This window comes from Octodon degus, unplaced genomic scaffold (assembly GCF_000260255.1).
Source record: "Octodon degus isolate 3935 unplaced genomic scaffold, OctDeg1.0 scaffold00130, whole genome shotgun sequence".
In the NCBI taxonomy this organism is placed as follows: domain Eukaryota; kingdom Metazoa; phylum Chordata; class Mammalia; order Rodentia; family Octodontidae; genus Octodon; species Octodon degus.
Genome location: NW_004524706.1, coordinates 7,118,333 through 7,143,337, shown reverse-complemented (window position 1 = coordinate 7,143,337; position 25,005 = coordinate 7,118,333). Strand labels below are relative to the sequence as shown.

The following is a 25,005-nucleotide window of genomic DNA, read 5'->3' as shown; positions in this document are numbered from 1 at the left end:
AGTCTGCTGAGTTATCTCACCAACCCCATGGACTTAATGTTTGCCCTGCTGGATTTGGGATTTGCTTTCCCCTTATCTGTACCTTTTGGAACGGGCATGTCTATGTTGTGCCGTTGTATGTTGGAAGTGTTTACCTTTCATTTGTATAGCGGCTCACAGCTAAGAGTTTGCCTTAGATCTTGCAGGAGTCTTGGGGCTTGGGATTTCATCAGTGCTGAAACTGGTAGGACTTTGAGAACTCTTAGAGATGGACTATATGGCTTTTGCATAAAGGGATGCACAGGACTCTGTTAAGGGGTAGGGGTGGAATGTTAGGGTTGGTATCTCAGTGTCCCCTCAAAGGCTCATATGGCCATCGGAAGGACTTCTCAGAAGTGGTTGGATCTGGGTGGATAATGCTACCATTAAGTATGCAATGCTGGGATTAATGGTGCCAGGCTGGGCTTAAGAGAGCCATAGCCGGGGTGTGAGTGCACCTCCCCTCAGGACATGTAGCCTGGATAGAATACAAGTGACAAAAGTGGGCACTGTGGTTGTTTGCTCTGCTGCTTCTGCTGCTACTTGCTGCTGCCGGCCAACCCTGCACTGGACTCTTTCTCCTCTGTGATGTCCTCTGCCATGCCACCATGCCTTAGAACCAGCTGACTATGGACTGTAACCTCTACAAACTGTGAGCTTAGCAGGCCTTTCCTCTTTAACTTGTGGGTGTCAGGTATTTTTGTCTCATCCGTGACAAAAGTAACTAAGGCAACTCTCAGTGCAGACCATTTCGCGGCATGTACTGCATTTACTGCTGGGCTGGACCTGGGCTGCTTGGAGAGGCAGCTGCTCAATAGGGCCCAAGCTCAGGATGTGGAGGTGGAGAGACCACCTGCTCTGTGGCCTTAGAAAATCCTGCACCTTCTCTGTTGCTCACTCTCTTCTTTCTAAAGCAAACGCATGGCAGTAATTGCGAGCTGCCCATGAAGGAACAGACGTCAGGTTCTGGGCACAGGCTTGCTGCTGGGCAGCATCTCACCCGGGTCCTCACAGTCTCAAAAGTGAGTAACTCCATGTTATGGAGGAGGAAACTGAGCCTCAAAGAGGTGGATGGGAAAGCCCAGGTCACGCTGAGATACACGCTGGAGTCAGATGCATAGTGTCTGTGACACCGCGGTCAGAACCCCAACCCAGTTGTCACAAAGCTCAGCCAAGCTCACTTGACCATGGTCTTTGTGGCTCATGTCTAAGGACACAGAGAATGTTGTCTGTTCCATCCACAGCAACTAGAACTGGGCTGGCACAGAGCAGGTCCTGATAACTATTTGTTGACTGAATGAGTGGGAAATGATAGAATTTCTTAGTAGAGAACTAAGAAAAGTGACCCTGAGCCCTAGGAGAGAAAGGGTCACCCTTCAAGGTCACAGGGCTGGCAAGAGCAGAGCAGGGCCTGGGTGAGGCCCGAGTTTTCACTCAGCCCCAATACCCCCAACCCAACCAGCTCAGTTCATCACCACCCTGTCCCTGGTCCCCTGAGCCATGGGAATATCTAGTCTGGTTCAGAAGAGTGAAGCTGGCGCCACTGTGATCGGGCCTAGACTTCAGCCAGCTCACACCTGTGCTCTCAGTCTGGAGCAGTGGTCTCTGCCCTGGCCCCTGGTGGGAGGATTTGGAAGCCCTGCAGAGCAGATCTTCTTGCCTCCTTCCAGGAGCTGGGGCTGGGAAGGTCTGAGTCAACCTTACCAGGAAACAAGTGGTACCATGAGCAGCTACCTCTGACAGAGCCACAGGACTAGGCTGGGAGGTGCCTTGGTTTTCTCACGCCATCACTGCAGCCTGGACGGGAAGGCAGAGGCCTAAGGAGGGAAGGGAAGGCCCAGGCAGTGGAGCCACAAACCTGGGCCTGGGCTGAGCACAGGAAGACCAGGCATGAGATTCATCTTCCTTATGGCCCCCATGAATGTGCCTTATCCCGAGGAGCTGGGTGGGACAGGCTGAGATGGACAGACAGGCAGGCAGGGAAGCTAGCTCTGACCATAGCCATGGCTCCCACTGAGGGCCTTAAAAACCTTGCCGGCTTCCTCAGGTGCCTGCCCCTCACAGACCAGAGCCCAGGCAGGAGGCCTGCAGGACCCCAGGTTCTGGGTTCCTCACACTGCCATCAGCAGTCAGAGGCCTGGCAGCCACAGACCCAGCCACTCAGGAGCTAGATGGGGCTGACAGGAGAGGCAGAGCCAGAGGCAGCAGGTGTGAGAGCCTGGCATGGGTGTGGACACCAAGTGTCACAGCCATCAGACTCCATCGTGGTTCTAGGCCGACTTTCGCAGCTGGGCTGGGTGACTACCAGTCAAACAACTTAGGCCAAGAGAATTGTGGCTGCGAGAAGGTAGAATATAGAGGCCCTTTTGCAGGAGCCACCCACAGCCAGGGCTGCCACTGAACAAAGACCTGCTTGTTCATCCACAGAGGAGTCCGAGGCACAGGTCCCAAAGGAACATGCAGAGATGGCGTGGGAAGAAGCTGTGGATGTGCCCCAGGCATGCCGTGTGGCTCTGGGGTGGCCTTTGGACCTCTCCGAGCTCATGAGATACAGCTGGCCAAAGAGTTTCATACTTTGTTGCTTGGCCTAAATGGGAAGCAGAGCCTGGGAAAGTCCATGGGTGCATACTCCTAAATGCAGGTGCAAACGCCCCGTGTGCAGCTTTTAGAACCTGTTTCTGGGTTTCAGTGTCTGCAAGACATGGGGCTTCCTGTCACATCCATACCAAGGCTGGGGCGCAGCTGGGAGGGACAAGGATCCACAGTGGCCAGGTAGAGATTGGCTCTCTGAGGGAAAGGAGGGGCCCCTGCAGTTCTGTGAAGCAGTCACCTGATTTCCAACCCTGAGGCAGGCTGTCTAGGAGCCCCCATTCACAAGGAGTGGCCTGAGGGTCAGTGGACTAGGGACTTCCCTGTGGTCACAACAGGGCTGGGCTCTGCTCCATCCCAGCAATGGCTCCCACTAGGGCTTTATGTGCCTTGACCTAGGGGATGCTGGGGTAATCTGCCATGGGCTGGGCAGTGACTCATTCTTTTTTTTTTTTTTTAATTTTTTAAAAAAATTTTATTTATGTGTGTGTGTGTGTGTGTGTGTGTGTGTGTGGCCAGCTCAGTCCACCAGGGGGCGGGGCTGGCTGGCATGTGGTGCTGGGGGATTGAACCACAGTCCCTGTGTTTTGCTAAGCTTGTTCTAAGTAGGTGCTTTAGACCACTGAGCCATCTCACCAGCCCAGTGACTCATTCTGATGGGTGGCTCTCCTGGGGACATTCTTGGGCAAGTCCATTCACCCTGTTCTTGGTCCTGAGCCCTGGGTCAGCCTGTCCTGAGGATGGAGTTCTGGTCACAGCCACATATGGTCTGTTCGAAGCCCCACCCTGACCTCTCAGCAGGAGGGCAGCACCCAGGTCCCACTGGGTGGAGCCTTGTGCCAGGCCTGGCTCTCAACACTGGCAAGGAGCTGCTGCACCCTCCCCCACCTCAGGCTGCCACCAGCTCTGGGGTGGTGACACAGGGGTGTCCATCCCCTCTTCCCATCCTAGTGTAGGAAACATGGCTTAGGATCCCGAAAACCTGCGGCTGTTGGTCCCTCGTGTTCCTCTGCCCTAATTCCTCAGAAAGTTCTCTCCTTCCTGAAAGCCTGACAGGAGAGAAATGTCACACCACCCTGGTCTGTCCTGGTTTTGTTTCTTCCCTGCACAATAGAGATGGAGACCATAGCTACTCACATGCTGCTGGAAAGATTGGGTCCTCTTGCTGCTCTAAGACCTCTGCCTGTCACCAGCCCATAGACAGGAGAGAAGGTGGATGAGGACCTGACCTAGCTACACAGGAATGCCTGTAGATTAAAGAGCAGTGAGAAAATACTTTTGAAACCCTAGGACCAACCTGCTCCAAAATTTCTTCTTCTTGTTCTCTTTTTTTTTTTTTTTCACAATTGGGGATTGAACTCAGGCCTTTGTACTTGCCAGGCAAGCACTTATTGTATTGAGCTATCTCCCCAGCCCTTCTTGCTCCAAAATTTGAAAGGAGTTCTGCAGAGAGGAGGAGTCAAGTTTTGTCAGGGAAAAAGAGGTGGGTCCAAGGTATTGGAGCCAGACCAACAAGACTGCAGTCCCCAGGCCTGAGAGTGTCCCCTCCTTACCTGGCTGTCTCCTGACAGTGCATCCTCCCTGCAGGCACCTGCTACACAGGGAAGTGATTGCTGTGGACTCGGGCATGTGGTCACTCTGCTGATGTGACCCAGGTTTCCCGCTGAACTTTCAGCACTACCCTTATCACAGCAATAGCACCAAGGCCTCTGTACACGCATGCATCTCAAGACCTTTCTGGGGCCACCCAAGTGGGCTTGACACCACCAGACTCCAGTCCTGGGTGTGTTGCAGGCACGTTCATGGCCATCTAGCAGACCACACCTCACTGCTCCTGTGCCTCCATGGGGGGGGGCGGGGTGATCTGCCACTCCTCCTTTTACGACTTTCCCTGCCCTGCCACTTCAGGGGTGTCCACTGCACTCCGACTGCCACTGCTCCGGGACCCCATACTGCTCACAGCCCGAATTCCATCTCTCACTCCCCCAGGGACCGGCTGGAGGGCGCAGTCCCTTCCCAGACAGCCCGTAGCAGCTCTCCTCTAGGGGGGAGCCTAATCTGCGTTGGCCCCGTCAGGTGTCCCCACGACCGGCACTCATCCATGTTGAGGAAGCTCATGATCAGGTCGGCAAGGCCCAGGCGCCGCCTCGGGGACAAGGCGTCCTCGTCGTCGTCGCCGCCGCCGGCCATGACGTGGTAGAGGTTCAGCATGAAGGGAGGCGCGGATGCAGGCAGCCTGGCGGCGGGGGGCAGAGAGCGGAGCCGGGGTCGCCCGGGCAGCCAGAGCACCGCCAGGATCTCGCGCTGCATGTGTCGCGGCGCTCGTGTGCACCTAGCGGACGCACGTCCTCTGCGGCCGCCTGGGCCAGGGTGGGGCCTCCCCAGAGGCACCTGTCACCTGTGGGCCCTGCGGCACTTGTCGGGACTCTGAGACTACGGGTGCGGCCGGCGCCGCCGCGGGTGGGTGAGGCAGGGCCTGCAGGCGACCGGTTGATTCGCCTGTCCGCGTTGGGCCCTAGTCCAGCTGAGGCCGAGGTTCCCGCAGCGGCATGGGTAGCGAGCGAGCTCTGTGCAGACCCCGGTGCGGACCGGAAGGGAGCCTCAGGCTGGCCTGGCGGATCTCTGCCCCGCTCTCCTTGGCCGGACTAATGGCGAAGCGGAGGCGTGGTCAGAGCGGAGCCGACAGCTCTCGAGAGGTGCAAGTCCCGGCGTGTTCCTCAGTCCATGCGTCCCTTCAGTTGTGGCTCCGCTGGGCTCCTACCTAAGCCGCTGGCAGCGCCGTCGAGTGTGGCCCGGAGGCCGGGTCTCCCGCCGTCCCGGGAAAGGAGGAACCTGCTCTCCCACGGGGCGTGGCTTTCGTTGCCCGGCTAGTCCTGCCAACAGGGAATCGCCACTTCGCTCGACGCGCGTCCCCAGTCCCTCGGGAGACGCCGCGCAGGTGTAGCCCTGGCCCGAGGCTGGGACGCGTTCCTCCGCCCGACACCGAGCGCCCTGGGATCCAGGCCCCCGCAGCTCCTCGCCTTCGCCAGGCGCTTTCCCGTGATCCCTGGGCGCCAATGCGGTGGCCCCTGATCTGGTCCGAGCTCCGCCGTTTCGTGAGAGCCCTCTGCACGGCGAGCACCTGGCTTGCTGATCTATCAGCCTGCGCCTCCAGCGTCGCCGCAGCTCTGAGGCCCTCCTAGAGTCCCCAGCAGCTCCTTTCGCGCATCCTCTCGGTCTTCAGCGGTTTGTAGAGAAAGGGCCTCCGGAAATACTTGGACAGAGCCCTTTCAGCGCACCCGCACGCCCTGCCCTGCGGCTCTCTCCTCACTGATTGGTGCGTGGCTAGGACCCTGCGCGGGAGGAAGCGGCCCCCGCCTGAGCCCCGGGGCTCCGCGGAGCTGCCCTGGGTCGACAGGAGTCAGCGGGAGAACAGTCCTCCAGCAGAGGGAAGAGCTTGTGTCGAGGCTCTCGACTCCGCCGAGCACCGCAGAGACGCTTGCTGCGTGCCGGACTTGTTCTGAGCCCCGCCTGTTCCGCAGTGTTCACGAGTCCTCATGGGGCACACACCACCGGAGCCCCCTCTTCTTAGCAGATGAAGTGAGACACGCAGAGGTTCAGGGGCTTCTCCCAAGTCGCGCGTTTGCAGGGCCGGGATGGGGCAGGTGGCACCTGCAGGTTAGACGTTCGCAGAAGCGGGGGAACCGGGCAAACACGGGCTGGAAGGGCCGCCAGAGAGGGGCCACAAGGGCCCTTGCCGGTGGCCCCACGAGGTCCCTGCAGAATTGTGGCGTCTCCGTATGGATTCCAGATTAAACTGTTACCCATTAGGGCGTGCTGCCCATCCCCAAATCACATTTTAATGTAGTAATCACTTCAAAGTTTTAAATGTCAACAATTCTCAATACAGTCCGCTGCTGGGGCTTTAAACACATGGTTTAAAATCTACCCACGGGTAAATTTCCACGCGGTTCGCGAGCCCCACAATGCAAATCAGCGGAGGAAAGCGCCCAAGGCAAAAGTCAGGATGCAGCAGCGGCGGAGGGGGCCGAGGGCCGGAGCCCGGCGTCTGGGTCTGGACTCGCAGCGGGTACAGGAACCAAGGGGGTGGGAGGTTGGCTGTCGCTTCTGGATGCGGAGGGGCGCAGGGCCGAGGAGAAAACCGTTTTCCAGGTTGAATCTGCAGCGCGCGGTGAGCGGGGCAGAGAGCAGAGTCGAGGGCTGCCCGCGTCGAGTGGTGAGGAGCTGAATCCGCCCCGCACCCCTGCAACCCGGGACCCCTCTGGACTCCCCTGGGTCCACACCACCACAATTGGAGCCTGCCATGCAGCCAGCAATTCTGGGGCTGTGTTTTGTGCGGTGCCGGGCTTCTAGTCAGACTGCAAGCGGCCCGGTGTTGGGGCTGACTCTCAGGGCAGAAATCCGATCTCCACGTACAGTGTGTGGAGGCGGCTGCGTGCTTTCCAGGGGCCACATTCCTGTAACTACGCGGCATCCCGGCCCGCAATTCAGCTCGACAACCACCAGGGTGCGCTGTTCTGCGGCGGGCCCCAGCGGACAGGAGGCCAAGACCTGAGCCCTGAGCAGACCTCACTGCATGGAGGCTGCCGAGGGTGGAAAGAAGGCTGTGCTCCCAGAGCAGCGACGAAGTGCCTGGAAGGGCAGAACGAAGTCGGGGAGGTGGGGGAAGGCAGCGTGAGTGGAACCCCGGGACTGGGCGGGAATTGAGGTGGGTTTCTTGGAGGAAGTACTAATGTCAAAACAAAGGCTTTCTCCTGCCTCCTGGCGACTCTGTGACCCTTCAAGTTCATCTGTCTCAGAATGGACCTCAATCTGAAAGGAGGTAAGATCACAGGAATGGGGCGGGTATTAAGTGAGAATGTGAGTTTAGCACAATCAGCTATTGTCATTACATCATTCAACATACCAGCAGAGATCACATTTGGGTGTTTTTGTTTTTTTGGTGCACCCGGGGATTGAACTCAGGCCCTTACACTTGCTAGGCAAGTGCTTATTCTACTGAGCTATCTCCCCGGCCCCTACATTTGTCTTTCACTGTTTCTCAGAATTGCATTTCAGTCCTTTTAAAGGGTATGTTTCCTACATGGTCTTGCATGTAGGAGGCACTTCCTGGACCTCGTGCCGGTCCAAGAAGCCAATATTTATAATCCCAAAGTTACGTTATTGCAATCTCATCAAGTTGATTCCAATCTACCAGTTACAATGCTACCCACGATGAAAATAAAGACACTAAATTGTATTTTCAATCATCGGGGAGTCAAGGGGCTCTAAGTCCAGCCATGAAGATGGTTTTCTGGAACCAAGAGAGGGAAGCAGGGCCTCACCCTGTTTTTATTCAGTGGGGGAGTGGCTTGAGGAGGATTGACTGAGAATTGTGGGAGGTAGGTGATCATTGTGAGCTGAGCTAGGTGGGTGGCCCACATTTACCTAAGGCCAATTGATAAACAGAAGTCCTAGCCGGCTCTGTACATAGGAAATAGGGTCAGGCTCAGCCAAAATGGAGACAGTCACTCTTCTTTCAAGGAGAGCTGCTCAGGTGGTCCTCCACACTTGCACACAGCAGCTTTAGTGGAAACACACTTTCTTTGGTGCTATCACCAGCTGAGCTTTGCCAGGAACACCCAGGGAAAACCTGAACTCAGTAAAGAAAAAAAATGCTCTGGAAAGTTGAAGGTCAAATTGGTCTCAGCATGCTTCTGCTTCCGAGAGGCCTAAAGGTGGAAGCCATTCCAATGAAAACACCATTCTACACTAAGTTCTCTCAGCTTGAAGTTAACCCATTCCACAGGCAAGACAGTAAGTGCTTCCTCTGAAACCCTGCAGGCTGTACACTCCCTTTAAATGAGCATGTGACCTAAGTTTTCTTTTATTAAATTTATGTATTTGCTACAGGGTCTCACTATGCAGCTCGGACTCGTAGTGATCTTCCTGTCTTAGCCTCCTCAGCGCTGGGCATGGGCTACCCATGGGATTGAACCCGGGTTCTTGTGCTTGCCAGGCAGGCGCTTAGACTGCCAAGGATCTTCCTGGCCCTATGACCTAAGTTTTGACAAGATGTTCATTTTTATTTTGTCGAATCCCAGCATTTTAAGAAATATGACCTGGGCCAGGGAGACGGCTCAGTAGAATAAGCGCTTCCCTGGCAAGCACAAGGGCCTGTGTTCAATCCCTGGTTCCACCAAACAAACAAAAAAAAAAGAAATATGACCTGAAGCCTGGCATATTGCCACATGCATAGAATCCCAGCATGCAGGAGGCTGAGGCAGGAGGACCAAAGCTAGCTGAACTACAGTGAGATCCTGCCTCAAAAAGAAAAAGGTATGACTTGATGACATTATAGATGGCCTGCATTTGTGGCCCTCTTCTCACATTCTCTAGTCTGTTCCCTATTAGAATCAGTTAATATTTGGTTGTTTTACACAGTATATAGGGTCAGAAGAAACAGGAAGTGTTGGATATGAATAGGGAGATAAAATCAGGGAAGTGAGGAGAGGCTTGCACTGGCCTCGTGGGGCTTAGGTTCCAATTTCTAAGGTTTGCTATTTTCCTGCTCTGGACAGTAATCTGATCAGTTTCAGTAAAACACCATGTGTATAAGAAAATATTGAGCTGGTCCTAAGGCTTCTCAGGGAGATCCTGGCCCGACGGGAGGCCTGTGGGGTGTTCTGGTGAAGGGCAGCGCATGGACGGATGCCAGCCAGGGAAAGGGCAAGCCAAAGAGGGAGCTGGGGGGCCAGGGAGATAGCTCAGTAGAATAAGTGTTTGCCTGGCAAGTGCAGGGCCCTGAGTTCAATCCCTGCTACAAAAAAAAAAAAAAAAAAAAAAAAAAAAGAGGGAGCTGGGAAGGTGTCCACAGCCAGAACCCTGGAGGTCCCTCTAACACAGGGCCCATGGATTGGTGAGATCTTTCTACCCTGTAACAAGGTATTCATATCCTTCTTTAAAGACCTACTGCACTCGGGGCTGGTGAGATGGCTTAGTGGTCTAAAGCACCTACTTAGCTCAGCAAAGCACTGGGACCACGGTTCAATCCCCCAGCACCACATGGGCCCCGCCCCCTGGTGGGCTGAGCTGGCCACACACACACACATAATAAAAAAAAAAAAAAAAAAAAAAAGAGCCCACGTCCGGGACCACCCACCTCCTGCATACACCATGCCTGCCAGCTCCCAGGGAGGGCCTTCTGACTAACACTTACCAAAATGTTCTTTTTCTGCTACTGCCTTCCTCGACTGATGGGTCTTTGTTGTGTGGTAAAAGGACAACCAATTTTACTTTTCACCCCTGAAATTCCATCATTTAAACAAACTTCAGCCTGAGAAAGTGGCCCCAGTCTCTCAACCCCCATTTGTATGATTTCTAATACAGGCAATTAGTATTTGCTTAATCATGTAAGTAGAACAGATACCTTACATGTATTAAAAATATCCTATTGCCCTGTGAAATAAACCAGGATAAAATTTTAAAAAATCTATTATCCACGATAGCTTGACTGGGGTGTTTTCCAACCCTATCTGACCCTGGATGACATTTACATATAAGGTAACAGTTGAGAAGAAAATCAGGAATTACAAAATATTTGTTACTGCAAGCAATTTTAATACAAAAGTGTGTCTTGTTTTAAACAGTTCATTGGTAGAGCTTCAGTTTCTGCCTCAATTAAAACCAATTGAGATAATCACACAGCAACATGGTCGGAGCTGAAGAGGAACAGCAGCTAAAAAATAGGAGCCCCAGACAGCCCCTTTGTGTTACGTGGTCAGTTGACTTTATTACGCACAAAAAAGACAGAAGCGAACAGGACTGGTGAGCAAATGTGCTGGTGAAGCTCCATTGAAGGATGCACAAGGATTTGTCTCAGGTCCCCATTTTCAGAATGGGCTCGTGGAATTCATTCCTCAGTTTGTGGGAAGTTGATCGACCATTTAAAGAAGTAGCAAAATATGCAGGTAACAAGTCTGTACTCCACAGTGCCACCAGGGAGCCTCCACACCGAGGGTCTGGGCCTGGTGAGCACAGGAGCTACCGGTGGGGAGGATGGATGGTACAAATTGGTTGAAAGGCCCAATGTTCTGACATTTTTGGAACAGTGACATTTACCCCTGAATTCGAGTGGCTGCGAGGCCTTCACACACCCCGCACAGGACAGAATTCCAGGTCAGCACTGCAGTGCACTTCTCTGCTGGACTGTGTGCAGATGTTACCTCGGTGAGGATCCCTCTCTTCGGCTACAATCACACAACATTAAAACAATGGAAACAGTTATGAGTGCCTTCCCCCCCATTCTTGCTAACTGAGGTGTTTGTGATTTATAAAAAGAGTTCCTTAAACATTGCAGGATTCTTTTTTTTTTTTTTTTTTTTAATATAATTTATCTTGCTGAGACAGCAAGTCAAGTTTATAAAGAAGATGCATTTAGGAATAATCCTAAAAGATAAAGCAGGTATACAACCCTGCACCACGCAGAAACCCTAGAGGCTTTTTTTTAAATACATATTTATGTCTTGACCTTTTTACTTGTTTTTCTCAAATATTTCATTTCTGGACCCTATCCATCACAGGGTTACCAGGAGGCAAATTTTATCTACATAAATATTCACATGAAAATAGTAACTTACAAAAAGAAAAAAAAAATAAGGCAGCTTCATAACACAATTATTCTTTTACACTTTTAACAATATAACTTCTCCCATTCAGAATAAATATACATCCAATGTATGGAGCAGGATTCAAAGTGGATAGTGGTGTGGGGCTTGGACAGTGTTATCGCTTGGGACCCGGAGTCCTGGGGGAGGCAGTGGTGGTCTTCTTGGACATGGTTGGGATTTTGGAAGGTTTGGTTAGCCCTCTCCTGGAGCTGCCCTGGCCCCCTGCAGCACTGCTTTCTGAGGTGTCTGAACAGGCCGACTGTGTCTCTAAAAGGTCGAAATCAGAAGCGTCACTTCCTCGCCGGCTGCTGGCTCGGCTCCCAGCTCGACTTCCAGCCCGGCTTCCAGGGCGACTGGCTGACTTTTTAGGGTCTGGAATTTAAGAAGAGAGCAGCAAAGGATAACAGATTATAACACAGAGGATATGGGTGACAGCACAAAGGACCAGAGTTCAGGATGCTGAGCCTAATTCTACCTGATTTGCTATGTGGCCTTTGGCAAACCACAGCTTTTCTGAGCCCTGGCTTCCTCATGCACACTTGTTACTGAGCCTTTCCTGGCTTGCAGGTCTGCTTGAGAAGCTTGCTTCCTCAGAGTGGAAAGCAGACTATGCCCACAGCACTATGATGCTCCAGGCCTCCACGCAGTCAGCGAGGCCTGCACAACTGCCCCTGCACTGGCAGGTGAGCAGATGAGCCGGTAACAGGTGGGCAGGCAGATAATGGAGGCGAAGGAAGGGAAACACAGCGCCGAGAGAGATGGCAAACTCCCAGGTTTGGGCCGCGGAGACAGCTCAGTAGAGTAAGTGCTTGCCTGGCAAGCGCAAGGGGCGTGAGTTAAATCCTTGGTTCTGAGTTTTATATATATCTATATATCTATATATCTATATATATATCTCCCAGGTTCCCAGGAGGAATACTCGGTGTTCAGCAGATGCAGTCTTTCCCCAACTCTTTAGTAAAAACTGCCTGCACTGCCCAGCTCTGGCCTGGCCCTTCTTCCACTGATCTTCCTTCAGCTGTGATCACCTGTGAACAAGGACAGGCGGCCTAGCTTTGTGTGTGGAAGCACTGCTCTCAAGAAGGCCGGGGCAGAACTGGCTGTGTGGACAGGAGAAGCAGCACAGGTCAGGACTGCAGGTCTCAGCTGTTCTCATCGCTGGCCTGGTGGGAGCAGGGCTGCTCGCCCGTAGGCTACTGCTTCCCTGTCTCAGCCTGGCTCCTGCCCTTGTCCCCAGCCAATGCAGACTTCACGGGACTTACCTGCCCGATTGGTTTTGGCACCTGTGGAGGCTGGGGAAGAACTATTGCTGGTATCACCAGCGAGGGATGTTCGGCTAGAATGGAAAGTTGGTGTTGGTCGTTTCAACTTGCTGCCTGTTGATGGAATTATCTTTAAAAAAAAAAAATTAAAAGGTCACATTTACTTGATGAAATCTGTGATAGACATATAATTTTAAAAAGTCTACTTAAAAGCATCTTTATAGTTGATCATTTGAAAAGCAAATTAAAAGTCCAGGAAAACAAAGACCTATTTTCTTTTTTTCTGGAACTGGGACTTGAACCCTGAGCCTGCCAGGGAGGTGCTGTGCCACTAAGCTATATCCTGGCCCCAAGACTTATTTTCTTCTTTTTAAAAATGTATTTCGTACAGGGCCTACAGGGTCTCACTACATAGATCAGATTTGTACTGATTCTCCTTTTCAACCTCCTCAGTGCTGGGATTACAGGTGTGTACCACCACACCTGGTCCCAGTGGTTGGCAAAGTGCACCCATGGGTGGGGCCAGTGTGGCATGTGATGCCAGGGACAGGTCATAGATTTTAAAGATTTTGAAAAGTTTTAAATTCCAATGGAAAAAAAAAAATCCAATTTAAAATTCCAAAATGTTTTCTGACAATTTCTATTAGAAATGGAAAAAAATCTCCAAACAGCCAAGATTAATGTAGTTATAATGACACATGGTAAATGCTTTTTTTTGGTGGTACTGGGGATTAAACTCAGAACTTTGAGCTTGCCAGGCAAGTGCTTATTCTACTGAGCTATCTCCTCAGCCTGAAACATGGTAAATGAATAAAGAAAAAAATCCATATAATTGTACAAATCAATGTTTTGGGAGTTATGAAATACTGATGGATTCAAGCACTACTCCAATAGTAAGTAGTATAAAGCTAGTCAAGGCCTCTTGCTAGTTTCTCTCCACCTGCACTGCTACAATTACTTGACTTGTAGACCAAATAAGTGACATGAGGCTCAGGAAGTGGGGCAGTGCTGTCAGGACCACTCACTCCTCCAGTGGGGCTGGGGCCATGGGTTTGCATGTGGGCTCCGGGACCAGACAGGTCCAAGAGAACCAGCCTGTAGCTCTGCTCCGCCTCATGATCTGGCTTCTCCTACTTCATATCTACTAGGTTCCCTGCTGTTTAGCCTCCCTGAGGCTCGACAAACTCCTTGCTGTTTGTCCAAATGCCCAGGGAGGTTCCCAGTGCTGTCCCCTTGCTGTCCACTCTGCCTGGACTTACTGTACCTACTCCCTAGTATATGTGGCTCCATCCCTTACTTCCTTCAGAGGCTCAGCTTTCTGGAAGGATGACACTGTCAGAGCTTTTACCTTACAACTCCACACGGCTTTGTACCTTTGTGATCTCTTCCTTTGATTTTTGTTTTTACCCCTCCTTCCCCACATTGGAGCTTGACCTAGCAGTGCCTTTTCACATTTGGAGATGGGATCTTGCTAAGTCCTTCAGTTACCCAGACAGGGTCAGCCTGGGATCCTCCTGCCTAGCTCCCTGCTGCTCTTGTTGCAGAGTATTTATCCCTGCCTCATGCATTACTTTCTCATTGCTTCTTTCTCTTGCATTGGTTTGAACTTCATAAGAGCAAAGACTCTGTGTTATGGTCTTTATCTTCAGCAGCTAAAGCTAGCATACCACAGGAACTCAATAAAACCTTAGTGAAGGAATAAACGATTTGGAGAGGCATTTCCTAATCTGGAAGTGTTTCGAAGTATTACTGCGACCAGTAGAAGCTACACTTCCAGTATGTTGTTTTTTTTTTTTAAAGAGGTATTAAGCAGACTTAACTTTGAGAAGAATATTTGAAAGTCTGTTTTAATACCACTCATGCCACATCATGCTGTGATGGTTTTCCTTTGAAATCAGGTGTATACATTGTTTTCCAGGACCTTTAAGAATTTTGTATAGATAGAAGAGTAAAGTAACCCGTCTCACTGTGTTGCATTTCTTTAATTTATAATGAAAAAGCAAAGCGACAGTAAGTGATTAACACTCAAGCATGAGCTTTCCTGGCCCACAGGAGGGGCACCAGTTTCAGAAGCAATTGTTCCGGAGCACTGTTGCTGGGAATCTATGGCCCAGAGACACTGGGCTGGGGGGTCCAGTCAGGACATGGCCTGGTCACAGAATACCAACGAGTAAAGAAAAATGAAACCTCAAAATGAAACAAAACATTACAACTTAGGACAAAACAACAAGGGCCAACTATCAGAATTGTATGAGAATTTGTACTTCAGAAATAAAACATTTAAAAGTTTATAACTCTCGAGATTTTCATGAAACTGGAGCCACTATGGAAGAAGAAAAGCAAAATCAGCATGTTGAGTCTTAAAGAGTTTTAGCAGCAGGAGGTTCCCAGCACATGTTTTGAGCCAGGCAGACTTTGAATTGGAGTTTCAGCTGGGAGTGGGATGGATCCCAAAGCAGCAGTTCATTCACAGCCACTGGCTTCTTGCTCCTCCTTAATTTCTCTGGCTAAAACTTTGCCTGATACTTGGAGGTGCAAGAACCCAACGCTTCCCTCTAGGAGCTAGAATGCAAATTATACTGCTGTCAGGCAAGCTGCTGGTCCAGGGTTTATTTCTGAAACATTGTTCCTCCAAGTATTTAGGGATTGTAGTGGCTGCACTTAAACATGCTCACTTGCTGGCGTATGTATTCAGATCAAGGTGACAGAAAACCACATGCCTTGGCCAAGGATTCAGAGCCTAACATCTGAGCCTCAGCAGTGGCCCCTGCTCTTGCACTTGGCTGAAGTAGGCAGCACCCATGCCTTGGGCCAGTGTGGCAGTACCAGCCACCCCGGGGGAGCTGTCTCAGTGTAGATGGCACAAACCGCTCTTTTTCTAAGCAAAGATACAACACTGGTGAACATGCACCATCGCTGAATTTCAAGTGTTCATAACTCATTTGCGTAACTGACGTTTAGAGATGTGAAGAGGCTTGATTATACACCGCACCAATCAAAAAATCGGGAATGATCATTATTTACCATTCTGAACAAATGAAATGCTAAAAACTTATACAGTTGTGAAAAGTTTTAGGTCTCTCTCATTTATCTCCAACTTCAGTGACTCTGAGTTAGAAACTCCTGAAAACACTGCACTGGTGAACCAGCTGTGCCAGTAAGCACCAAAGACAGAAGACAGACGGGCTCATGTCAGGAAGAATAGCAAGGTCTTGGCGCAAGCGCGGGTCTCATCCTGGCTGTGTCCCCACTCAGCAAAGCCATACTCTACCTCGGGGCTGGGCAGCTGGAGGTCAGGACAATGGTTGTCCTTGACAGGGGTGCCCACTTTACTGTTTACCAGCCAAGGTTTGTCATAACAGCGAGAGAACTGAAGTGGAGTCTGTGAAACGGAAATCCAAAGGGAAGGACGGGGACAATTTAAAGTAGAACAGAAAGGGAGCAAATTGGGGAACAGAAAAAAATAGAAGACACTAAACTTTAAAGAAACAGAAAACAAAATGCACATCAGTCCAACAGGATGACAGGGACCAGGCAGAAAGGCAATAGCATTCTTCATTTATAATCCATTCTTTTTTTTTTGCGGAACCGGGGATTGAACTCAGGCCCTTGCACTTGCCAGAGAAGCGCTTAATCCACTGAGCTTTCTCCCCGGCCCCTTATAATCCATTCTAATAGCAACTTCATCACCAAAGTTAGCTCTAGCTGCATAGACAGTGCCTAGATTTTCAAAATTAGTGGGTGGATGGGGTCACGTTCAAACTGGGGATAAAAGAAAACAGGTATTTCCAATGTAATCATCCTAAACTATATATCTCTGTACTGCAAGGGACTGCACATGTTTCTACAGATCCTCTTTTCTCTGGAGTGTTCCAGAGGCTGCCATGCACAGCAAATGCCTGCCAACATGCAATGAGGAAGGAGCATGTACCTTTGCCCCGCTGGCTGGCGTGGCTGGAGAAGAAGGCATAGATGTACAGCTGTGGTTACTTTGACTAGCACTTGAGCTGGAGCGGGTGGGAGAAGCTGCCCGGGAAGACGGCTTGGATCTTCGACCCCGTGATCGGAAAGGGGTCATTCCTTGGGATGCTCCCTCTGGTAGGATGAACTTCTCTCTAAGCTCGAGGTTAGTTCTACCTCGTGCTAAAAAGGGAATAAGTAACATACATGTACAACAAGTTAGTTACTCTTAAAAATGTATCTTTGTTGGTCACATAGCTGCTTGACCCCAGATAACAGTGTATATAAGTTACAGGCTTAGTACTATCTGTGCATTCTTCAACAATAAAGATAAATTCATGATCTACCAGCTCTGTTCTGACCCACAGCAGACACACTAACTAGAAAGACCATGGCTTGCTATAATAAACTAGTTTTTATGTGCAAAGTACCATTCTGTTCTATGGCTGGGGTCTTGCTCTGCCACTGTCCCTGGGGTAAGCACACTGTGACTGTTTAAGGTGAAGCAGATGCAATGGTCCACAAGCCTCTGATATCAAACAAAATCCCTCTTTTCTCTCTCATAGGACACATGTACTTTTTGCTCATTTTTTTTTTGGTGGGGGGCAGGATATGGGGTAATGAAATAGTGGAGAAAAACACATTAGGTTAAACCAACATTGTCTAAACTCTGCTGTTTGAATTCAGCCAATAATAATCCTAAAGAAAGGGCTCCAGGAACTGAGAACAATAAAATGATGAATCATTAAGAAGTTGGGCTGGGTATACAGCTCAGCAGCATAGTGCCTGCCTGGCAAGCACAAGGTCCTGAGTCTGATTCCTGGTACCTGCCCCCAAATAAAAGAAAGGAAGTAAACACGTGGGGAGAGAGAGAGAGAAAGAGAGCAATATCATGCACAATATTTGCCAGTGAGAAACTGTTAAGTCAACAACTAAAACCAGTAAAATGCTTAAGAAGCAAATGCAAGTAGGAAACAACCATCCTGGTAGACGACCCTGGAGCCAGGATCGATGCCCAGAGGTACTGCCTCATGCCTTGCTGGAGCTGTAAGACCAGAACTTAAAATGTAGATTCAGTTAGAATATTTCAGTGAGTCACTACAAATATTAAATGAGAAAGACAGTGCTATTTTAAAAGAAACAATCCCTCTGGAATGTGTCCTTCCATTAGCTTTCACTGAAGGATACAGTAATTTTCTACCAGCTCACCTACTCTAGACTTTTCACTTTGGGAATGTGCCAGTACTAGACAGCTAAACAAATGGGACCACTAGGGTACCCTGGAAAAAGGAGCCATGATGAACAAACTATTTTCTTTCCAACATATTGTATGTCGATACATGAAAGTATCAGGTGGACTGGGTACCACCAGGCTTGAACCACCAGTGGCACATGAATGGCTAAAAGGTGGGCTGGACAACCCAGTGGGACTGTCAGTGGTATAGTGCCCATGCCACTATATGGGACAGTCATGCATGTGCCTTCCACTGGTAGTACAGAGCCACCCAAACAGCAAGAAACATGAATCATGGCCCTGTTGTAAACACGTTAAAAACTTTCAGATACCAAAATCTCCCAGACAGAGGCCAGGTTCCACCAACAGCTGGATCCTTACTGTTCTGGGCCTTGGTTTCCAGGGTTACCTGAGATGATCAGGCCAGTGGATCTCTAAGAGCCTAGCTTGCCTGCTTGCTCTATGACTTCATGGCCCCTGAAGCACTCAACTGTGCCCTTCCACCATGATGTAGTGTCTCCTCCTTCCTCAAGCAGCAACAAAACACACCTCTCAAGGTTCATTCCCTGGCTAGTAGCCCTCTACTCATTTGTTTTCCAGATGTCGGTGCTCTTCTCTGTATCTACACTCATCCCCAACCAGAGTGTCCTTTAGCACTTGGTGACCTCAGTGGGCCAGCATGTCACCAGGTACTACGGGTATGTGCCCTGCACTTATTCCTCTTCTGGTGCCGAGGTGCCCAGCAGTGGTGAGATGCAGCAAGCACCAAAGAACACTGAAGAAGGGAAGTCATGTGCTCAACTGAGGATCTGGTCACCCCAAAAGAACCGTTTATGGTTCTAAGCTGTAACAAACCTCCAGTGTGCAGCCTGAATCTTTAGTAAACATGTGATAGTTTACTCCTGAACAAACAGCCAGGAAACAAGATAACAGGACACAAAAGGAAGATTTTGAAATGGCAGGTGTGGGCCATTCAAAAATACTTTGAATGTTTTTGAAAGGGCTGCTGGTCTGGCCTGGCGGTGCACACATGTGGTACCAGCTACATGGATGGCTGAGGCAAGAGAGGTGCTTGAGCCCAAGAGTATGAGACCACTCTGGGTAACAAGGAGATTCCGTCCCTAAACAGTAAAAACAACAAAAAGCCCTCCCTGCTTTTTGTCGTTGGGAGGGCTTTCTGTTACTATTGTAACATGTTTTCCACGTGCTGTATGATTTTACAAATGCTATCTTATACAATACTGCACTTGAAGCTGCTGGCCCAACCTGTAATCCCAGCACTCGGGAGGCTGAGGTGGGAGGATCACTGTTGAGTTCATCACCAGCCTGGGCTACATACTGAGCTCAAGGCCAGCTTGAACTGCATAATGAGACCTTGTCTCAAAAAGACAAAAACAAAACCACCAAACTGCACTTGATAGTCATTAGCACTCCTAACTTATAAACAACAGAATGGTGGCACCCATAGGGAAAGGTCACCCCACACTGTTCCTAGTCACACTCTATGTCATCACCCACACTTGAAGTTTCTACTCCCTGCCATCCCCACCTCAGGGAAACTGCTGCCAAAGGCCACTGAAAACTACTAAAAGGGAGCATTTTAAAATTGTAGACAGGTTTACATGTACAAGAAAGTACAAACTGAAACTAAGCTGCCCAATCTCAAAATCAGGGCCATCACTTTCACAATGTTAGTGTGCCTCTCCACTCCTTTGCACAACTGTGTATGGATTTCATTGCAAAAATGTCAGGAAGGGGGGCCGGGGAGATGGCTCAGTGGAATAAGTGCTTTCCTAGCAAGTGCAAGAGCCTGAGTTCAATCCCTGGTTCCACAAAAAAAAAAAAAAAAAAAAAAGTCAGGAAGCCTCCCAAATGCTGGGATTACAGGTGTGTACAACACTAGTAGCCTCACATTCTTTGTTTATAATTATCAATGCTCTTATAACTTATAGACCATCCTTGCACATATGCACTTTCTTAGGATAAATGCCTACAAATGGATTTTCTGGGGAAAAGGATGCACATTCAAGATAAAACACGTCAACTCCTGTATGTCAATCAAGGTTGACACATGTCAGGTGATCTCCAATGTGTTCACCCTGGTCAAGCTCTGTATTATTAAGGGTATGCTGGTAAAAGTCTGACAATTTGCATGTGTGAGGCCCTGGGTTCCATCACCAGTAATCCCCCCACCAGGCCTGAAAATGCAATAGGTAAGAGCATCTCTGTGCTGTTGTAATGCCCATGAGAAGGTCTGCTAACTGCTCTTCCTTCTGAAGCCCTCCTCCACGGTGGCTTCAAGAACACTTGCTCTCTTGCTTCTCCCACCTCTGCCTGCTCCTTACCCCTGCCATTCTCTGCAGTTCCATTCTCCCTCCTGCAGTTTTCACCTCATCTCCTGTCACTTAGGAGTCATGAGTCTTTCTTCAACCCCCCACACCTGGGTTGCTCCTGAAGTGCCACCTCCAGCTGGGTGACAGCTGACATCATGATCCCCCCCCCCACTCTGTCCCAGGATAAAATTCGACATAAAAACTGTGTGTTCAGAGCAGATCCATTGCTTAGAGCAGAATCTTCCAGACTGAACTTTCTGAGGAGAGGGGTTTGGCAAACACTGGCCTCTGCACTATCTGTTGGCACAGCACGGATGTACCACACTGCTCTGAGCTGGAAGAAACGCAGCTTAGCTTGAACTTGGCATCTCCCAAATGCATCTGAACATGACTTCCTGCTTTCCCGAGGGCTGCCCCTGGCCACCCAACAAGCACCGTGGGATCAGGTGCCCTGTGCTCAGTGGCCTGATACCCACCACCTGGTCCCAGCAGCTGCCCTTACCACAACCCTATCTGGCTCCCACTTTGCCATTGTCAAATAGGACTCCTTGTGGTCCCCTTGCTAATGCTCCTGCCTGTTGCAACCTGTGGTGTCCTGGACTGAGAACATCATATGCCCTGTCCAGTGTCCCGTCTCCACCAAAAGCTGGACAAGGCCTCCCAATGCTTTTCCCACCTGCATGGGCAGACCTGTCACCTGGCTTGCTCTCCCAACTCAACTCTTAGCCTCATCCAGGGGCTATCCTTATTTACATGTTTGCTTGTACTGGGCCACAAGCTTTTCATAGCAGGGCCATCATCTTAATTTACTTTTTAGATAACTGCACAAGGCTTGTGGTTGAGGTTTCAACACTTATCTGCAACATGGTGTTGATCTAAATAGACACCAAAAAAAAGGAGTAGGTTCTCAGCCATCTCAAGGGACAAATCTCTCAATCTTCAGGAAGCCTTCCATCAAGAAGTACTCCTTTCTTAGGGATTACGAGCAGAAGCACAGAGCAATGCTGAAGTGTGGGATTCAGGGAGCTGCAAAGCTTGGTCTCTGGCACACTGGTACAATGTAAACCCATCACTGGGTTTTCATCACTGATGGCACAAGGTTAAGTTCAGGACTGCCAGGACCTACTGTAGATAGAGTATGAAAGAATGGCTATTTTTTATACTGGTAATAGAACTCAGGACCTTGTGCTTGCCAGGCAGGCACTTACGCCACTGAGCTATGTCCCCAGCCATAAGAATGGCAATTTAAAAGCACAGAGAGGACAATTTGTATATAAGAAAGATGAAGGCAAGAGTGGTGGTACATGCCTGTAATCCCAGGTACTAGGGAGGCTGAGGTAGGAGGATTCTGAATTTGAGCCTAGCCTGGGTAACTTAATGAGAACTGTCTTGAATACAATTTAAGGGGAAGATGTAGTCCAATTATCACCCCCCCTCATACACACAGCAAAGAAATACAGGAATGGAAATTATTTCAGTGTATTACTGACACTGTTACAATACAAAAAAAGGAAATGTTTACTTGCTGTTTGTTTTGTTTTTGAGGCAGGGTCTCACTGCAGTTTAGGCTGGTCTTGAACTCACTTATGTAACCCAGGCCCCATTTCTAAGCCAAACTGTGTCTTTTACATCTCCATACGTAAAAATTTCCAGATCTTTACTTACTTGGGGGAGTATGTTTAATGTCCAAAAACATACAGTACTCTAGGCCTAGGAATATCCATTTCTAAAATGTATTTGGTACAGGGTCTCACTATGCAGCTCAGATTTGTAGTGATCCTCCTGTATTCAGCCTCCCAGTGCTGTGATTATAGGCGTGCACCACCACGCCTGGTCTCTATTGCCAGCTCAGCATGCCCAGGGGCAGGGCTGGCATGGCATGGAGTGCCAGGGATTGAACTGCAGTCCCTGTGCTTGCCTAAGCAGGTGCTTTAGTCAGCTAAGCTATCTCACCAGTTAAATACCCATTTTTAGAGTCTGGAGCACTGTTTTTATTTTCATTCATGACTTCCTTTGTCATGGATAAATGCAGAAATTAAACTCTAATTGTAGCAGTATCAGGAAATTGTGACATATTGCTCACTTCCTAGCACTGTTTTATTTGATTAGAAATAACTACTCCCAGACCCTCCCAAATGTCTGTGGGGCTCCAATCTTAGCCATTAAGATCAGGGTAAGGCAAGCAGTGTTCTCCTTGGCCAGCAGCATAATATTGTGAACAGAGCAGGCAGCAAATAAAAACAGGCACCTGAGGCTCCAAAATGCTACATGCAATGTCCCTTTTTTTTTTTTTTAATTTTTTAAAAATTTTATTTATTTATTTATTTATGTGTGTGTGTGTGGCCAGCTCAGCCCACCAGGGGGCGGCACTGGCTGGCATGTGGTGCTGGGGGATTGAACCGCAGTCCCTGTGCTTTGATAAGCGTGTTCTGAGTAGGTGCTTTAGACCACTGAGCCATCTCACCGGCCCCACAATGTCCCATTTGTTTACTCTACGTATATGACAGGAAAATGAGAACGTTATTAACAGATTTGTAAAGGAATAATGTTTTGCTAAATTAAAATGACACATATTACTCCGTTCATTTAAAATAATGAAATAAGATTTTAAAATTTAAAAACATTGGTTATGATCTAATTAAATTCTTCTAGAGTTGATGAAACCCTTTAAGTTATTATCAGAAAATATATTTCCAAAATTAACTTTTTATTTAAAAAAAAAACCTCTAGTGGAAATCATTACTGCTCGGTGTTTTCCTCTAGTTTATTAAGAGTATATGCAGAATGAACTAAAATATCAGGTAAAATTTCTATTTAAATTCATGTAGGAATGGCACCTTTTAGCTCTTACTGCTCCAAGACACAGCGGGTGGTCAGGAGCATCTGTCCTAATCCAGGCCAGCTGGCATTTGAATTGCACCTCTGCTATCACTGGCTGAATGTCCTTGATAATGTTAAATTTTCTATGCCTCAAATTTTTATTCTTAAGGGTGTAGATAAGACTATGGTATATATTGTAATTATGAAGAAAAACGTGCTACTATTTGTAAAATGCTTATAGTCGAGTGTGTCACAGAAAGCTATAGAAACATTTGTTAAACAGAAACTGAAGTCAAATTCTTTAGATACTATCTCAGTAGGAGTTATTTCATGCCTTGTCAACGTAACTACCTGGCAAAATAATGGTTTTGCTATGCCGCGCATTCACCAAGGCAGCAGATGTCAGAGCACAAAGTGTTATAGTTTAAGAAGCAAAGCCATTCTCAATGACCAGCATGTGGGGAAGAGGGTCAAAGCACAAGAGCCAACCTATGGGAGACTGACTGGAAATCGAAGAGCTGGAATCAGAGCGCTTTATTTTACTCCCAGGATGGTGAACTAGAATAAAAAATATATAAAGAAAGAAACAAAGACAGAGCAGGAAATGTAGAAACTCATCAAGAAAAAACAAACCGGCAGAGAGTGGGGGAGCCTCCACATGGCTCTGCTAACAGGAAAGAGGAAAGGATGTCGTGGGGCAGGATGTGGCAGCTGCAATCCCATCATTCCCCCTTCACTGCTCATATTACACTGACAGTTTTCTTTCACCTTTGGGCTTGGGCTAGCTTTGTGGGTTTAGCAGGATGACACACCACAGGCTTGAGTAGGTGACTATTTGCCTTAGGAAGTCAGGGCTGCTGATAGGTGTCCTTTAACTCCCCCTTTGGCTAAGGAAGCCCACCAATCCTTTCCTGAATGGGAATGGCCCACAACTCAATCTTGAGTTTCAGTCACAGGAATTCCAGGCAAAGGGATCTGAGGCTGAGACAAAATAAGCATCAGATTGTCTCAGGCTCCCCGCTACACTGGTGTTAACGTAACAAACTGAAAGATTTGAGTGATACCAACAGATTATTTCTTTGGATACTGGAGTTTGAACCCACAGCCTTCACAATGAGCTACATCCCTAGCCTTTTTTTGAGACAGGGTCTTACTAAACTGCTCAAGCTAAGCTCAAATGAGTGATTCTCCTGCCTCAGCCTCCCACAGTGCTGGGGGTTACAAACTTGTGGCACTATGCCCAGCTACACACCAATAGCACCAGCTACACACCAATAGCATCAACTTTTCCTGTCTTTTCTTTCAGGCACCCTGAGTTTTAATCTATGCTAGTAGACCAACACTCGAACAGCTTCATAACAAAACAAAACAAACAGACCCATCATTAATATTTCCTAAAACATGAAAGACTGAGGTGCTACCTAACATCCTACCGTGGAACTCATACTCAGGGTGGTTCCTTACCTCGGCAGGGATCATTTTTCACTAAAAATTCATCTAAGGCCATCCATCCTCCACCAACTCGGACCATCACTGTGCTGCGCAGAATACGGACCAGCCGCAACTGCTGGGAATCCCCAAACTGTAGGATCAAGAGAAAATTTAGTTAATAAATAACACCTTCAAGCACATCTCTATTTTTCTTTTCCCCAAAGCAGACTGTATTCAGATGGAAACAACATGATGATAGTTTTGGCAGAATTTTAAACTGTTTGGTATCAAAAAGATTAACACATACAAAAAAGCAGAAACATCAAACAACAGATCAGTGTCTTGAAATAGTTTTCAGTGGGATAAAGTTAAATCCTGATGGTCACAACCCTGCCCGTGTCAAGAGGAGAGGGCAAGATAGGCAAATGTCCACTTGCTCTGATTTTCTTAAGAGATTCTGCCCAAATGAGCACCCATTTTCTGCTCATTTATTTTCATAAAGAAAAAGGAGTGGATGCCAACTTCTGAATACAGTGTGCTCAAAAGTTAAATGGAGATCAGCAAGTGTCAAGCCTTAGGGAAGCCCCTGCAAAGCATTACTACTGCAAGCTTAGAAGAAAACTGAATCCCAAATGTTTTCTTACTTGTGATTGCAAGAGTAGAAAATGCTTCTTCAACTGAAAAAATGCTTAGTGTATATATATTATTAT

The 25,005-nt window shown here is 48.6% G+C and overlaps 2 protein-coding genes across 9 annotated transcripts in view; both read right to left on the bottom strand.

Annotated features, from left to right (window-relative positions):
- Positions 1-4,917, bottom strand: part of LOC101581341 (bone morphogenetic protein 8A) — a 27,535-nt gene extending 22,618 nt beyond the window's left edge. The window contains 1 exon segment of the mRNA XM_012516875.1: positions 4,708-4,917. Within this exon segment, the coding sequence (XP_012372329.1) occupies positions 4,708-4,917 (210 nt within the window).
- Positions 4,918-11,095: 6,178 nt separating this feature from the next.
- The window catches only part of Macf1 (microtubule-actin crosslinking factor 1), a 276,478-nt gene continuing 262,568 nt past the window's right edge, over positions 11,096-25,005 (bottom strand). For 3 of the 8 annotated variants that reach the window (XM_023701119.1, XM_023701114.1, XM_023701120.1), the window contains 6 exons: positions 24,329-24,446; positions 23,354-23,422; positions 16,449-16,660; positions 15,789-15,899; positions 12,518-12,647; positions 11,096-11,627 (listed from right to left, as the gene is read on the bottom strand). In XM_023701119.1, coding sequence (XP_023556887.1) covers positions 11,371-11,627; positions 12,518-12,647; positions 15,789-15,899; positions 16,449-16,660; positions 23,354-23,422; positions 24,329-24,446 — 897 coding nt within the window. In that variant the 3' untranslated portion in view covers positions 11,096-11,370. The remainder of the gene's footprint in view (positions 11,628-12,517; positions 12,648-15,788; positions 15,900-16,448; positions 16,661-23,353; positions 23,423-24,328; positions 24,447-25,005) is intronic. The other 5 variants (XM_023701115.1, XM_023701116.1, XM_023701121.1 and 2 more) reach the window with 3 other exon arrangements.